At 48.3% G+C, this 18,103-nt stretch overlaps 1 protein-coding gene across 1 annotated transcript in view; it reads right to left on the bottom strand.

Moving 5' to 3' along the window:
* LOC104344909 (putative acyl-CoA dehydrogenase 6) overlaps nucleotides 1–18,103 on the bottom strand; it is a 77,859-nt gene that overhangs the window by 44,957 nt on the left and 14,799 nt on the right. Inside the window, exon 2 of the mRNA XM_086468419.1 lies at nucleotides 17,646–17,766. Coding sequence (XP_086324545.1) covers nucleotides 17,646–17,766 — 121 coding nt within the window. The remainder of the gene's footprint in view (nucleotides 1–17,645; nucleotides 17,767–18,103) is intronic.

The raw sequence follows: 18,103 nt of genomic DNA, 5'->3' as shown, positions 1-18,103 counted from the left end.
TTATCAGCAGGGACGGCCTGTTCCATCACCCCAGTCTCACCCAGCAGCCCCAGTGTTTAAAGCCCTGCTGCGAGAGCAAGACACAGCGCTGACGTGTGCCCTCCACAGGGCTTAACTGCGATCCCTCCAGCCTGTCCCCTCCACGCAGCAGGCTGTGACACATCTCAAAAAAAATACAGCAATGCTTTGATTCTGCTTTTCATTGCCCATCCTCACAAACACAAGTTCAAAGCCTATGTTCAACATGGGTATGTTCATCTGGCCCTGCACTTTGGAGTGACTTCATGATCACTGAGCTGTCTTTCACCCTAAATGATGCTCCGATTGGTTGCAATTTATTACTTATGAGTAAAATTGCAGCTGACCATTAAAAACGCATTTGTGGTATCCTTCAGATCCTCCAGGGTCAGCCGAAATAAAAACATCCCTGCCAAGTGATTTCACAGCCCGTTGTCCGAGCAGCAAGAGCTTTTTTTAATGTTTTAAAAACATGCCCCGCGTTTCTGAGATTAAGCACTCGCACAACAAAAATAACTTGACTGAAAACCACCACAGACACAAACAGGGGAAGCTGAGCAGGTAAGCTGGAGGGAAGAGCTTCTCCGCATGGCTCCTCTGCTGGGGTCTTTCAAGTCTTGGACTCCAGTAATTCCCCAAGATTGCCTGACAGCAGACGCAGACCACCCTGATCAGGAGTTTCCCCGTGTTCACCGCAGCCACCCAGCCCGCCAAAGCAGGGTCCGGTTCCTGGCTCTGCCCCAGGCTGCCTTTGCCACCGCCGCGTTGCCGCCCCGGCGGGAAGCCTCCTCCCGCAGCACCCACCGCCCCCCAGCACCACGGGCCCTGCCCCGGCGGTGGCCTCCACACACGAGCAAAAGCAGTTACGGCCAGAGGAGGGTTTCCATCATAACCCTGCGAGCGTGGCTCTTGGGTTGCTTTTCTGCCTTCAAAAACAAGCCAGTATTTCTCTGGCACGAGCAGAGATAAAAGGAATCCTGCAAGGGCTTGTGCCGCCCCAAAGCACGACCCTCACCTCGCCAGCGTTTGCTCTCCTGTGTCCTGCGACTGCGGCCACAGACAGATTGGTGCCTGCCTGCTACGGTAACCCTTGACTTCTCTTACCTGCTGTACTAATTTTCCTCTTTCTTTTTAAACAATGCATCAACCAACTGTCAACCCTTTTTTTTTTTTTTTTGCAAGCTTACGTTTACATTTGCATGTCTATGACATAACTACTTCACAGCTAGGAGATATTTGGGACCCTCAGAAGAATTTGGGTATTGTTCCATTTCACCTTTTCTCAGCGAGCTATGTTATGACTAAAACCTACTGATTTCAATTAAGTACTTCATCATTATTCACCAGAACTTAGATTTAAATTCCTTCCCCCCCCCCCCCCAACTGTTAGTATGCTTCAATAACTAACTTTAAAGATATTCTCCTGCCAGGAATTAAACAGCAGAGCTTTGTGGTTATTTCTGAGTGTTGTCAGATTAAACTTAAATGAAAAGCTGTTTCACAATGTCAAAAAAGTGTCCTCTGTAACAATCTGCCTTCTGATGGTAATTTTGTATAATTAATGCCACCTTTTCATGCAATCTTTTGTGTTCTGAAGTTTATGCTGTACTCCCACATGGAAAATGAGATCATTCAGCATGTGGAGGCATTTAGAGAATACAGCTCACTACTACCCATTGAGTCAATAAAATCCTGAGAGGAAGGGAAAATAATTTTAACCTAACAATTAATTTTTCCCCTTAAGCGCTATGAGCACTTTCATTCAATGGAGAGCGACGGGGATGATGGCAGCTCACGTTAGAGCTGACCACCCTTCACAGGTGCTGCTCCATCTCCGCACCACGACACCCAAAGTTCTGCTGGAGGGTCTCTGCACCCTTCATTACAGCGGCAGCCAAGGGGGCAGGTTTGCCCCCCCAAACACCAGCCATGTCAGCACACCCACTCTCTATCCAGTTCTTCCTCCCTAAACCCAGTGGAAGACGATCCACAGCACTCCAAGGGCCACACACAAATCTACCCAAATCCAGGCAAAACATTTTAAAGCCACACAGCAGCCACATCCGCAGCGCTCAGCATGAGCCCTAGACAGCTCGAACGCAGGACAGAAGATCTGATGCCATCTCCTGACTCCCCATCATGAAGGCACAAGGCACAACACAGCATGTCAACACCCCTCCACTTTGCTCCACGCTTTCCCTTGCAGAAACCACACTATGCTATAGATCCAGATAATGGTCACTGCCATGGTAAAAGTCTTCAACATTAATAATCTCCTATTTTTAGATTTGGAATCTTAGATTGTTTTAAAGTCACTTGCCTTAAACCTGGAAGCAATTAAAACCTGTTAAAGCAAGGTCAGAGTTGGAAGATTTTGGAATTCTCTGCATTTGCGTGCTTTCTGTTTCAGACACACAGCTAAACTGCTTGAAGTTTAGCTCAGAGAAAGACCGATTCATTTTGTTTCACTCTTTGTTTCTCTTGTTTCCAAGCAGAAAACTGGCCTTTCCCCAACTTAGCAGGCAGCACCACAGAAGCTGTGAAACAGCCAGATTCTGATCCACTACGGATGGGTGCAACTCTGGATTCCTGGAGTCACATTGGGGTTACATAGCGCAGTGGGTCGGTTCTTGTGCACATCAGTTTGCACAGGAATGTTCAGTGGCACCTCCAAAACCGAGGGCTCCTTCAGTGTTAGAAGTACCACCCAGCAGAACCCCAACACCTGGTTTTGTACATTAAAGATCTGCTGCTGACTCAAAGTTGACGATCAGAAACAACAAAGTTTTCCAAGACCACAATACACATCTCTTCTAGGAGAGAAGGAACTGGATTCTCAGTACCGAGAGATAAATGCAAACCTGGAATAGATAAATGCAAACCTGGAATAAAATGAAATTAGCATCTTGAAAAGCGTTACAAAGCACGTTTGCCGAAAGGAGCAGATGGTTTCCTGTTGAAGTGATTCCTACTTAAAGAATTCTGCTCCTGGCATTTGCTTCCTCTTGTATTCTCCTCACTCCACATCCTCCTTGATGACATCCAGCTGCGACCTGGGCAGAGACAGAGGACGGGATTCCCAACATGGCTTGGAAGGAGATAAGGAGAAAGCACAGGAAACGGCTTTTACTCTCAAGAGAATCTGGTTTATCTGGACTCCTCATTCGCATGGTGACTGGGAGTCCAGGGGAGACCTGTCCAAAGGCAGCAGATCCATCATGCTTTCTCCTACAGGTCCACCCGCCCACAGGTTTTACGAGCACCAGCCAGGACGTGCGGTCTACACCCCTTTTCCACGCAGTGGCACGCCAAGAGAACACCACAGCCTGCAGAGGGGTCAGAGGATGCATCGTGGTCGGCTCAAACCCACAGAGCCCACAGATGCCAACATCTTATCCACCCCCTCCGAAAGGCAGCCCCGCCACCAGCTCCAGCTGCCGCACCTTTCGGCCGCGCAGCACCCCGCACGGGCGGAACAGGAGTCAGCCCGTAGCCTCGGGGGGACAGCCTACAGCTGGCACGGAGCAGAGCGCCATGGGGCTTTCAACACCTAAAAAAGTGATTACATTCTACACAGTCCCTTTTTGTTCTTCCAAACCACCCCAAGCATAGTGACACCGTCCAGCCAGCAAGCCTCTCTCTCCCTCCACGGTGCCAAAGGACCTGGCCAAATACAAAATAAAGTCTGACTGATTTTATGTCTTTTTTTAAATCACGTGCCAAGTATGACACCAGCCCTGTGCACAGGAAGCATCTGGACACACTGGAAAGAATTTCCTGACTCGCTGCGAGCGACAGGCTCAGCGAACAGCTTCATTCCATCAGCTACAGAAGAGCAAGTTGCTGGCATGCTGCTTCCCTTAGCAGAAAAAGGGAAAAGCCTTCAGTATTCTCCCTAAAACAAATAAACAAAGCCCCCGAAAAGCTATTAAAATGGATTCAGAGGTTTTTTGTTTTGTAAACATGGACTTCCACAACACCAGGATTTAGCCTGAACTGCTCAGCTATGAGGAGAGAGACTTGGAAAGCAAATCCCCGTCAGAATGACGAAGGAGTAGGATATTATCTATTTCAGGAGTTTTATTTTGGAATATAAAAGGTTATTGCACAAGAACAAGCAAGAGACCAGGTAAAGAAAACACAGCATGTTACTAGCTGAAGGAAGGAAAAAAAAGGCAATTCACTCTTTAATAAGCATTCCCCACAAAGTAAAGTCCATCTATCCAAATTTCTCTTAAATGGCACTGGCTTTGAAGAATAAATTCACAGCAAGTAGATAAAAAAGCCTCAATTTTCGCAGCCTTCAGGACCTTAAGGTCTTTAGTAATGCCAAGAATATCTGACCATAAGAGATGATTTCCACGCCTCTCTTACACTCAGAATTCAGTTTTTCACCAAATATTTTTATTACCCACAGTCCTTCCAAAGTAAGTTAAAACAGAAGAAACAACAAATAACAGTTGTTAGAGAAGCAACACAAGGACCCACCTGAATCCTCTTAAGAGGGGAAAAAATGCAAGAAGAAAGAGGTAAGAGGCTCAGTGGGAAAACGAGCAGACAGGGGTGGCTGAAAACAACTGGTAAGGTTTAGAAAACAAATACGGGTAGTAACGGCCTGCGAAAAATGTGATCACAACCATTCAATACGTGGAGGAGGGAAGTACAAAAACTAAAAGCTTTCTCTCCTGGGCTGGGGGAGGATCCTCAAAAGCTGCAGTATCCATTGTGGATTTTTGGTTGGTTTTGGTGGGGTTTTGTTTGGTTTTGTTGGTTTTTGGTTGTGGGGGGTTTTTTTTAATTTTTTTTTAATTACTTGAGCTTTTCATTCCTGACAAAACTGAGCCTGGAGCAAACCCTTTCCTGCTCGAAGTAGTTCCCCAGGAGATGACGTTCTTCCCACACAAGCCCTGGCTCTGCTGCGCTCCACCTGAACCCTGAGCAGCTCTGGACCAACCGACTGCAGCTGGATGTCCCCTTCCCTCCGGTGCTCCACCAGCACGTGGAGAGGGCTCTGGTGGGGTGCCCGTGTGAGCCCGGCCTCGGATGGGGCTCACACCACAGAGCTCTCGAGGGGGTAAGAGCACTCAACCCTTTCCATCACAGTCCTGCAGCTGCAAAGCTCCCCATGGGTCAACAGGTAGAGAGAAACATTTCAGTCAAGAAAACTGGACCTTCTTCCGAGCTCTTCAGGGCCACGTGCCATCCCCCCCGCCTACCCAGTGGTACCCACACTGTCCAGCCGAAGCAGCAGGGCTGCACCCTGCATCTCAGCGCAGCACTACACCCCACCGGGAGGGGCACAAACCACCCCTGAGCAGCATCTGCCGTAGCCGAAGGTGAACTCTGCTCTTGGGCAGGCTGATGTGACCAACATCCTACACCACATCTCAGCCCAGAGGAGTACTAACATCACCAGAGAATCCAGATTTCTGGCATAAAACTACAGCCTCTTGCTGGGACCGAGGCTCCCATCCCCCTACATGCTATTTCACTCACGCCAGGCGAGGCCACAGCCCAACCAGCCACGAAAGGGTGTATCCGCCAGCTGAGCCAGGAGCTGATGATCAGGAACACAGCCGATCAGGAATACAGCCACTCTCCCTGAAGTCACTGTGGATGTAACTAGCTACAGAAGTACAAAATAGCTTCTGCATTCCTATTAAACTTTGCTCCTCGTGATTTCTGCAGGATGGAGCTTCACAGGTTATACATAATGTAAAAAGGAAAAAAAATTCCTCCTTTCAGCAGCCTTATTACTCATTGATCTTCCACTCCACCGAGACCCCAGTTCTTAAATAATAAAGCGAGGGTGAGCATAACAGTCTCACTCATTTCCTGACGTACAGAATAGGAAGCAGAAGGAATGCTGACTAAATTCACCTTCAGAGATTTTTAAACCATTTAACGATGCCATAAAAAACTCAAATACCTGCCCCTGTGATACGCATTCAAGGAAATTTTCCACTAATTCCACCCGTTGTTTCCCCATTCAGCTGTACAAGCGAAGCTAACCTGTAAGTGCTTGAGTTGTGGGGAAGTGCACATTTTCTGCCAGCCTCCCTGGCTCACGGAGAGTGCACGTACACAGGTCATGGCGCTCCAAAGGTCCTGGGCAAGACCCCTCCCTGCCCTCCTCCAGAGCCATGCTGGGTTCCCGGCTCCTGCCCCCAGCACTGAAGGCATTTCCCAGGGCAGACAAGACCAGGGAGCAGGTTCATGGGGAAACAACAGCTACTGCACTAGAGATGACCGAGGAACCAGCTCTACCTGGCTCCCCCGAAGGCAGGTAACAAACCGGCATGTTCTTCAGGAAATACCGCTGTCCTGCAGGGAACAGCTTGTCTGTCCCAAGGGGTCCCCCAGGCATCTGCCTGAGAAACAAAACAAAGAAAAACCTGACCCTGAAGTCCGATTTCAGAACTAATTCTGTAAAACAGAAGAGTGGTATTAAGTGTCAGTCTATGTACAACTGCTGTTTAGGAGACCACTTTCCTTATCACACTGTCCTTGGACAACACTTCAAACACTTAACTCTCTGCATTCCACAAAGGCTCCAAGCTCTTTATGTTACTGAAAAAAATCTAAAAGATTAAGGTATTTAAAGGGTTTCTTGAGTGGACAGAAGGAAAAAATAATTTAAAAACCCACCAAGTTTTAAATCAGCCTTCCTTTTCACCTTTAACTGACACACTTCTCCCACGGTTTGTTTTCTCCTCCTCACACAGGTGAAGCTGTATGGCCTCCAGATGATCATGGCTTTGAAATGACAGCACAAAACCAAACACACCTGGAATAAACACGTTAAACAAATCCTCACACCACCTTGTCCCATGCCCACTCCCCAATCAATTTCTGACAGCCTCCTCTCCAGGTCTCCACCAACGAGGTCAGTGGCAGAACAACGGGGGCAGCCGCTCGGACTCCACCGGCACCACGGTGCTGGGGCGAGCCCTGCCCAGCCCGCCCGCCCCCGCAGTCCTGCTCGGTGCTCCCTGCACCCCGAGGGCCGGCAGCGCTGCCCGCGGCCTCGTGGCATCTTCCCACCCTTCGGCTTGGCCCCGCGCTGCACACCCGTCCCCCGCGGGGGCTGCAGCCCCACCCCAGCCGCTCTGCCCCCACGTTAACCGCCTGCGTTTCCAGCGAGGGATGAGCTCTGCGCCACAAACAAACCCCCTCCGACTGCTACACCAGCCTTCCAGCACGGCGATGCTAGTCTGCAGAGAAGCATCTCACCTAAGCAAGGCTTAAAAAAAACAACCAACAAAACACCAAGCCAAACCAGAACCCCTAAACCACACAAACCAATCCCTCAGCAGCTTCAAAAGGCACTTGGGCTTATACTGTTTTTTGGTCCCAGGAGGTGCACAAAGAAGAAAAAACCATGAAAAACTCAAGCACAAATCAAATCGTTTCCTTGATTTTCATTCAAAGAAAAAATAGCTATCAATTCATTGTGTCCTATCCATGCCCCCTCTCTACTGGATCACAGTTTGCAGGGAACAAAAATCTGTGCTGTCCTCCGTGGACATTACAGGTTAGAGCGGAGAACACAGCTGAAGTGCAGGTACATGGTATCAAGTGGCAACCGCAGCCACGTCCCTTCAGCACCAAAGCAATAAGACCAGACACTGAACACATTTAAGCATGTATCTAAATAAAAGGGCTCAAGGTATCTTCTGCAGCACGGTCAGAGGCTTGAGGAGCAGCCGACAGGCCGAGCAGCACCAGCTTTTCTGCTCAACCCTGTCAACTGCCAGGAATGTGCTGTCCATGAGAAAAAGTCAAAATATTTATTTTTTGATAGATTCAAAAAGACTGGATAAACTTGCACTCTAGATTTATTTCTTCCTTCAAAGGGCACTCTCAAGTCTTATTTTCTCGAAGCACCACCGCCAAGCGTACATCTGAACACTTTGGGGAGAAGGTGACTGCTTGGCAGCCCATTTATAGCGTCTAGGTGCCGGGTGATGAACCTAATTGCAAAAACTCGGACCCATGAATAATCCTTATTCACAGGAAAATACGTCAAAATAATGACTACTCATTTAGTGGTGGGCAGAAGACTCTAGATTAAATAATTTTATGCGTCAGGCAAGAACCCTGAGCACTAGCTGGGACGGAAAGCTTGGAGGTCAGACAGACAGACAACTTCCTTCTGGTAGGTCCAAGGCCCTGGCCGCCCCCTGGGAGACTGCCAGCCCCGAGGCACCACTGAACCCCTCAGCTCCTGGGAAGTGTTAGGAAACTGAGCAATTGCCAACAAATTTCAGAACGATGCTGGGCAGCAGGACACTGCTGCTTGCAACAGTGGCACGGGAGCAGCGGAGCCCGTGCACCTCCCCTGCTGTACGTGTGCGAGGATGTCTGAGCCTGGAGGGAGATGGTATGGATAACGCCCACAGTGGTGTGGGTTTGCACGCTCATTTACAGCTCCTTTTTCACCCAACAGAGACACAAAGTGACACGATTCCTCTGGAGGGATTAAAAAATGATGGAAAAAGTGAACCTGGGGCAGAATGTTTATCAGGACTGGTGAGTATCTGCGAATAGTCAGCCCATACATTCTTGAGCACTTAAAATATTACATTTATCACTTTTGTCTGCCCCTGTGAGTGAAACAGCCAGAGACCCAGAAGCAGCCTGCTCAGCTGAGAACTGAAGTGCCCCAAGGACAACCAGGACAAGCAGCCCACGGCCGCCCGCGCTGCGGGGTCAGGAAGGTGCCTCGGGGGCACAGAGCTCCCCAGACCCAGCTCCGCGACCCGAGGGCCACCCCCTGCTCAGGGGAACCGCCCGTGCGGGGCACTAACGCAGATCTCTTACCAGGCGTGGGTTTCCACGCTCGGATGTGGGGCACACCCCTCCGAGCACCTCCAAGCAGCTCTCCCACCGGCAAACCCCGCGGCAGCGGCAACCCTTGGACAGAAAAAGCAGCCGAGTCCCCACGGCAGAAAGGCTCCCAGCCGCAGCAGCTCTCCCGAGCAGTGCTCCGGGCTCAGCACCGGGCTCCAGCTGTGTTATTTTACAGCGTAAGGTTTGACATGTGAACTTGCACAGAGAACCGGGACAGGCCTTTGAAATACATTAAAACCAAACAACCAGGCAGCATTTAGCCAGGCTGACTAGATGGATATTTGTTTTGTTAAAGTTTTAGAGAGGTTTAAAAACAAACAAAAAAAAATCAGCAGAAACTCCTTCTCTGTATATACAAATATATGTACAAAACGAAACGTGCTTTGCTGCAATATATAAATTTGTAATGTATACGTAGTGATAAGCGTGACTGCAAAGTGCTGTGTAGGACAGGCTCTTACTTCCCCTACGGGGTAGGCACTGCATCTGGACAGAGCAGCCGCACACGCCTCAGCTCCAGCTCAGCCTGCACACCCCCTTGAGACCCCACAGAACCCCGACAGCAGCGAAGCACACGGTAACTAACGCAGGGCAGGCTCCGATGGCACCACACACCCCCTTGCCTCCCCACACACGAGCCAGACACATGTCTTGCATGGGTGAGATTGTCCAGTCCAAAGAACAGGTTTTGGTTTTAAATCACTCACTCCTGCCTCCCACATACCTTCACTTCAAAAACAAATTTGCATGTTTTTAACATTTCCTAATCAACCAAGAAACTGGGGTACACAGATCAACTGTTCAGACTGGCCACAATCCCTGTGTTACTTAGGCCAAACCTACAAAAGGCTTTCAGCATGGTTGCACCAACACACCAGAGTGTAGGCTCCAACTATTTCTCAGACCAGTTTAACAGACTTTAGAAGTATTTTGGAACAAACCCGATTTTTTTTTTTTTTTCCCACTTCCCACTTCACCTACGAGAAGGTATCAGGCAGTCTCCAACATGCATCGGTATCACATGAGGGCCAACAGTGAAACCCCAGCAGAGCTAAAAGCAGTACAAACACGAGCCCCGTGTCACACAACTGAATACAGTTAACTTCCAGGTTCGCTGTGAAACGGTGATACCTATTGCACACAACTCAGCACGACTAAAAACCTGCAACTTCAGTTCTCTGCGCCTTTACCTCAAAACTCGCTTGTTCCAGTCCACCAGACGAGAAAGCCACAAATGGCCAGCCCTCACCTTATCTAAGTATCAAGCCCCAAGGAGCTAAATTCCTCCTGTTGCTGTCCCTCCCTGACCTTTTTTACCACCACGTAGCACACGGTTACCGAGCGTGGCAGGCATCACCGACCCCGCGAGCAGGCTGCCCGTCACGTGCGGGCTCACACGTGCTGGGCCCTCGCCTTCGCCCGTCCCCCCCTCCCGGGACAAGTGCCGAAAGGACAGGCGCTCTCCCCAGGGGGCAGCTGGCAGCAGGGGAAGCCCCGCAGTTGTGCTGCCAGGGCAGCGACAAGGCTCACGGGCGGCTGCAGCGCTGGCCGCCTGGCAGAGAGGGACACGCTGCCGAGAGCCATCTTCCACCTGCACGAAAGGGCACTTCACTGGCACGGGGACCTCAACTTCCTTCGAGATGCTGGCGTGACTAAGGGTTTAGGCAAGATCTCCAGGGATTAGGTTATTAATGATGCTCATGATGTTGCATGAACTGGGTCACTAGGGATTAGAAGTGTTAGACAGATCAGGAGAACCGAAACGAAACACATTTATCTTTCTTTCCTCACTCCTTGCTCAGCTACACGTGTTCTGGTTTGCGCAGGCTGGACACCAGCTTCTTCCCTTGCTCAAACGTTGGGGACAGAAACACATAGCCAGGAACAACACAGCCTTCCTGCGGTCTTGGTAACCCTCTCTCCAAGCCAGGTGTCATTCAAAAGGTTGTCATCTGGTTACTGACCTACGGGATCAGCAAGTGCTGACAAGTCAACAGCTCTTCAGAGATTCCCCCCCATCACCATCTCAACCTCAGAATGACTATTTCACAATATTTTCCCCATTTCAGCCCCAAGAAAGAAGTCAGACTTCACTCCCAGCAGTTAATAATGAAAAAGCAAGTCGGTAAAAGCACATCGAGCCTACGTTCCACAGGGGCTTTTCCCACACCCTTCCCACTTGGTGTGCCAACACGCCTCAAGTGCAAGAAGTGCCTTCATACCTTTCAGAAAGCTCTCCCATTATGCCGCCTGGGTATATGACAGATGTCAAGAATCTAGCATCAAACTTTCGAGACTAATTGACATGTAACAGTCTTGTTCCAAAGAGACTTATAATACCAAGGTTATTTTAGTATAAGCTCACTCATTGGCCCATGCTTTGTCAAGAGACAAACCCAGCAATTTTCTACAAAACTGAAGGAAATTCAAACCAAAGTTATACACAGAGACCTCAGAAGCACAGGAACAGGAGGAAACACAAACAAGAGCACACCCCACAGAAGGATAAAACACAGAAGTCACAAAAGCTAATTCAAGTATTTGACTATCTAAGAGCATTTAGTCCACAGCTTCTGAAACAGGCTGACCTCCAAATAAAAGATCACAAGATACTACTGAGTCTTGACTGCTTCTTCCAGTGTTTCATCACAACATTAGGTCGAGAAATGCCACCTGGCTTTTGGCCCATTTCAGCGCCAGCTTGTCAAATTAGTTCTCTCTCACAGGTTAGACTGGGCTCCCGATTCAGACTTCAGAGCAGTATGCAGGCCCTCTTCCCACTTTTTTAGTAGAAGAAAGTGATTATTGTTGCAACTTCAGCAGTGGGGAGAAGTGAAAACTCTAGCTAGGGATGAGATTAGTCTTGAAGTATTAGAACATAAAAAAATAAGAGACAGAACCAGTTAGGCAGTAGATAACCACAAGTGGGATTTTGGAAACCAAGGTTCTCACTGACGCCATTTCAGTGTGACCTTCCAACATCATCACAGCTGTATCTTTACTTTCCCTCTCTGGCTTGTCCATCTTCACTTCTGGACAGTGCTCCCCCAGACCTACACTTGGTATGCAAACAGACAGTTTTGTGCAACCCTGAAACTCCATTAACAAGCCTCATACCAAGCACTCAAGTTGGAACATGGCCAACCTCAAATCAGGTACAAGAGAGAAGGACGGACCCTCCTGCACCACCTGGAGCACAACCCTGCACACCGTGAGGAACAGAGGTGGAACAGGGACAGCTGGCTGTGACTGTCCCTTCGCTACAGCCAGAGACAGCGCGCTCCCAGTCAGCTTCAAGACTCCACGTGGATCGGTCACTCTGTGCAAAGCCTGTGACACGCAGGAGCAGGTTTGGCACAGCAGGTGTGCCACGGGAGAAGTGAGCACCAGGAGCTCCAGCACGTCGCTGTATTACAGAGCTGATCATCTGCTCCCAGTTAGACACTTCGACTTCTTCCAGGAATTAAAAATGCCTCCTTCCTTTCTCAATACCGTTTTGGCATGACCTGCAGCTACCAGAGGTTCAGGTACCAGATTTCAGAAACTCCTAATCTGCCCCTAAGTGCTGGTATACACATACCTGAACTGGAGGAGTTACTGCTGTGTCCTGCATTGCAAGTCACAAGTGTGAGGATTTGCCTTATCTGAAGTACAAAAGCAGAACCCCAGGAACTAATCCGATCCCTCTATCAACAACACACTTAAGAGAAGATAATCTCTTCAACAAAGACTCACTGTCCTTCAGCAAGTCTGTTCTTTGCTGGGTGTTCCCACAAAACTGCTGTTGACAGCTGAACAAGCCATTCCCACAGGGACTGCTGCACCCACCAGCCATGGAAACACGAGAGCTTTATTCTTCAAGTCACGTGCAAAGTAAAGAAAAACCAAAGATGAACTGAAGTGCCTGTTTCCTGGTCTGATCAGAAATATCTGCTCATCTGAAGTGCAGCAAACAAACCATCTCCTCCGTACCATTTTCAATTGCATTTCATCCCGCACCAGCAAGACGCTAGACAGGGCTTGAATTATCAGCACTTCACAGAGGGGAGGGAAAAAATAAAAAGTCTCATCCACACAGAACCTGTATCTACACATACAAAAACCTGTTTTCCTGAATTTCAATCCAATCCACCAAATTAAGGTCAGATAAGCACCTGAAATTTCTTATACTTATCTGATGGAGGTCTCCAAACCACTGCCATCCATCACTATCTTTGCCATCCACTTGACTCAAAGCAGTGACTAATTTCAGTCTACTGGTTTTTAGAGGCTTATCGAGGTTATTTCTTGATTACAAACCAGGCGTCTCATAGCTGGTAAACATTTCAGAGTGCTGAGTTACCAGCTCATTGGTACCTTAAAATGTGGCACAATGACTTCTCTCAAACTTTTAGAGCACGACAACTATTAACTAACTACTACTGCGCTCCTCAGGAAGAGAGAGGATCAAGCAATTGGTTCGGCTGGCTACGCTCAAGTCTGCTGAGCCAAGCACAGGCACTGCAGCTGGTCCGCTCCTGCCACACAGAAACGGTTTTCAGCAAATGAATTCTCCTCTGCCAAACACCTACCTTCCAGCTTCCATCCACAGGTACACCTGGGAAAGCTTGTTTCAGTTACTCTTGGAGGCCATAAACCCTTGTTTTACCTGAACTACAAAGCCCTTTTCTCATGACAGAATTCACTGCTCCTGCAAGGTCCTTCTTTTGCTCACTCCATATTGATGCTCATTCCATATAACAATAAGGTTTAGTATTACAGAAAGGGAAAGTGACAAAAAACCAAACCAAACAACGGCACACACTCTCTTTCCAAGTGACTCTCCACTACCAAACTCTCCTAAGGTCTCATCCTACCAGAGAAATTTATACTTGTGAAGGAAACACCAGCATTAACCCCAGAGGATAGTCTAGAGCTACATTCCCCCATTCAACAGACACTCGCAATAAGCCGGCTTTCTTCAGGGAGGAGATTGCATCGTTGTCCAATTGCAGTGCAATCCATCATTCGAAACATTTGTTTTCTTTCATCGGGCGCTTATCTGTCTCGAGGGACAAGAACGTACTGCTTACTACTCTCCCCTGCCCCCTCTGCAGCACTTGTCCCACCAGCACGGCGGGAGGCAGTGCAAAACCGTGCTTTCCCATCCACGGACAAGTCCTACCACACAGTTTCCCGATGTATTTAAGAGCACAGTTGTGCAAGTGCGCTGCCAGGCGTCTGACAGGAACGAGCGAAGGGCACTACTGGCACAGCTGTCCACGCTCTCTGCATGCCAACGCATCCTGCTGGCCGCTCCCGCAGGACCGCCAGCGACAGCGCTGACCAAGTACCCAGCGCGGGCACCGCTACTGCTCACGTCTCACGGGGGTGCCACGGGAGCGTGCAGGGCAGCAGACGCTGCCCTCTCACAAACCTTTCTCTCCTCTCCTCTGCTGTCCCCGAGCCTTCACGGGAGGGTCCCGGTACTCTCCCAGCAGCAGACAACAACAGCTTTTACCCGCCTGCATCAGCACACACAGGCACATAACACTACGTTCTGAGCCTGTCTCTGGCAACACACCCGAAACATAGCAACAGCCAAGGCTTTGATTTGCCAATCATCTGATCACAAGTGACCACATGGATCTTTTCAGCTTTTACTGCAGCATCTCATCTGTGCACAGAACTCTCCCAAGACTTTGTCTTACCCACTTCCCTTCGCAAAACAGGCAATGGCCACCTGCCAAGCCTGCGCAAAATACTTTTGCTGCCCACCCTATAAAATATACTATTTTCTGCCCCTAGTTTTGGGACTGTCAGCACCTCCATAGTCCAAAAACTTTATAATTTGAGGAGAAACACACAGTAAACCTAAGTGAAGAATAACAGCTATACAGAGATGTTGGTTTGGGGTTTCCCCCACCCCCAAACTAAATATTTCAGGCTGAATTGAGTGATTCTGTAAAACCCATCTTGGACAGAGCAAAAAGACACTTTTATGCATAAATAGTGTTCACTTTTTCAGCACATATTTCACTACTAGGAAGAATTTCCTGATATGACAGAACAACACATACTTCTTCCACAGGAAAACAGTGCACACGTTGGTTTTGGGTTGTGTAAAAAATACCAGTGCAGAGAAATGGTTCAAAGAGAAGAATCTTCCTCTGGCAGAGGACTGACTGGACAGCGTAGGAAGTTAAAGCCACTGACCACCTCAAGGACTCCCCAGTTATGGGTGCATGGCTGGGCCTTGCCCACTGTGTTCGCAGGACCCCTCCAGCCAACAACCTGAACTACTGCACTACAGCCAATATTCACCACAATCGTAAACAACTGAAAAAATACACAGAAAAGCCTTGACAAGTTTGTGGCCCACAACTGCATATGGTGGGAACTGATGTAGCCTTTGCAACACAAACAGTGCCCCAAATCAGCTCTCCACACAGAGAAAGCCTCCAATGATAAGGGACCACATAAGGCACGCTTTTTTAAAAGCCTGACTCCCATTAAGCAGCTCATTGTTCATAAAGGGAAAGGTGTTTACACAGGAAAGAGTCCAGTTTCAATAAATCTGCGTTCCAACAGATGTTTCCTTCTATCTAAGCAAAACAAGTTTGTGACCCGTTTCTGCCCAATCAGAAAGCTTCAAAATTAATTTTATGGGGGGAAAAAAAACTGTACTTGACAGAATGACCTTGGAAAACAAATTCAGAAAAACTTGTATTTCAAAACTGCCGCTGCTACTGAAGTGAATTAACTAAAAATGTGGAGTCTTGAAAAAGAATGCTTTATGATCTGGGTTTGAAGGGATACAACATGGAAATCATGAATTTGGTCCGTGATGGAAAGAGAAAGTAGGGCAGGTTGTTACTCAGGCAGCTGTCACAATTGCTCTGCTCAGATCCATTGAGCCGCTCTCCGCCAGACCTCCCCCAACACACCTCCAGAACTCCCAGCTGCTCTTGGCTTCCTCAAATCTCTTAAGACCTCTCTTCCCCCGCACACAGCGGTTAAAGAACAGAAGTGGCTGAGCACAGTGTAAAAGGTATCTCTGTTGTATTTATAGTTACTACTACCAGTACACGCTAATCATACAGCCAACACAAGCACTTTGTGGAAGAGCAGCAGATAGAGTCTGGGCCGTGCCAAAGCCCTGCTGTCGGGACCGCACCATCACACACCTGGCTGCTTCACTTGCCACCAAGAGAAAGTCTCAGGGCTTGCAGGACATACCCGATGGCATCACAGCACCACCGAGCAGAGCTGGACCTGGCGACGTCCTGCTGCACAACTGGATGCTGCCAAGGCAGCCCCCAGCTGTTTTGTGAGCATTATGCAGAGTTCCCACCTCCACAACATTTTATGCTCAGCACACTCAGCACTGAGGCTCCTTGCCCCAGCCGAGGTCTCTGTGCAGCCAGAGGTGAAGAGGACAACATGACAGGGCTGTAACCCGCCAGCAATGCAACGCACTGTTGTTACAACCCACGTGACTATCAGCAGCGTGAAGGAGACCCCACCAAGACATCTCAAACCTGCCTATCCAACAATAACAGCAGAAGGAAGAGGTGGTTTTCTCCCTCCCCCAGTAATCCCATTTGTCCTTTAATTAGATCTTAAGTATAATCTCAAACTGTCAGCGTTTTTGTGAAGAAATACCAGCTCAGACCTAATTGGATTTGTCAGACAATCGCAGCTAAACAGCTCTGCAAGCTCCAACAGCTGAACAGCTAGAGAGAAAACTTTCCGTGCTGGAATGGGTAATATGAAAGTTCATTTCAAGAGGACATATTCCCTCTCAAAGTGGTAAGAGGACATCATTTGTTCCGATGTTCAAACCCTGCCCCTCAGCACCCTAATGATGCGGCGTGGTACCGCTAAGGCCGGGCGAGGGCTCCATACAGACGATTATCTGCACTTAACTGTGCAAACGCTGTCACTTCGGGCTGCCCCGAACTCACCACAGTTGCTCAAGGTTTGCCTGTGCAGACTTGCTTTTGTTCAAACTTTTTAACCACAAATAAGAAAACAGGGGGGAAAACCACAGAGAATTCTGACGGGAACACATGACAGTAGCATTCGAAAAGAACACGAGTGTATATTGGCACACAAACAAAACACCTAGGGGAACACGTATTTTAGCTGCAAGGCAGAAATACCCCCTGCTCCTCTGGACTTCTTGCCTTTCCCCCTCACTAACACACCTACGTACACATGAAGCTTGCTCTGTCCTTGCTCTGTGCATCATCAGCTTCTTGCTCTGTACACACTTCTGTGGGCTGGAATAGTGCATTTTAAAGACAGTCGAGGACATAACGGCCTAAAACCCACACAAACCTCATCCTCTGAATGGCGAGACAGAATAAGACACAGCAATGCAGAGGTCACAGGTTAAGGAAGCAAAACAGGCCAAATCTTACAACACTTTCAATGCCTTCAAACTGTGGTTTCTTTAACGAAAACTGAGATTATTCCACGTGTCCGGATCCATAAAAGTCATTATACAGACTGTTTGTGAAAATTGAAGTGACATTATTTTTGCTGACTTTAAAGTAACAGTCACACAGGTTTTTAGCACTTATATTTGGGAGAGTTTCAACTCGAGCCCTCAGCAACATCATTTTCTGTATTTGCACAGCTGGTAGCCAGCACACCCGTGACTGAGGAATACAAGTAAACTTTGCCTGAATTCTGAACCATGTTTTGATCTGAGGCAAAAGCGACTTCGAGGTAATGTAATGAGTCTATCGCCATCAACATCACCGCTCGGGAGTTACACACTCTCCTACCTGTTGGCTTATCCACACCAAGGAATCCAGCCTGTCCCAGGGTTTTAAATATTTTATGTGCTGGGAACTGTCCTTCTTCTTCCCACTTGTCCACAAAGGGATTAATCTCCTTGTCGATGATCTAGATTCAAAAAAATAAATGGTGAAAGTTACTAACAGACATTCCTACAGAAATACCTTTGACTACTTTTGTCTAAAACTTTAATTCAAAGAGAAAAAAGCCTACAGGGAAATTTTTGAAAGCACATTAATTTTCTTACTTCCTCTTGGATGTCCTTACTTTCCACCCACTAGTACATCCCATGCACTAAGGCACATACAAATAATTCTTTTCACAGTGACAACTACTACAGCAGGAAGCCACCAGGGCCGGTCTAAGCCTCTCCAAGACCTCTGCCAGCGGCAGTTCCCCCCATTTGTTACCTTTCTGGGGAGGGTTTCTAGAAAGCCAGAGGAAG

This window comes from Leptosomus discolor, chromosome 7 (assembly GCF_034619465.1).
Source record: "Leptosomus discolor isolate bLepDis1 chromosome 7, bLepDis1.hap2, whole genome shotgun sequence".
In the NCBI taxonomy this organism is placed as follows: Eukaryota; Metazoa; Chordata; class Aves; order Leptosomiformes; family Leptosomidae; genus Leptosomus; species Leptosomus discolor.
Note: the sequence above shows the minus strand (reverse complement) of the source record. Positions and strands in the feature narration are given on the sequence as shown.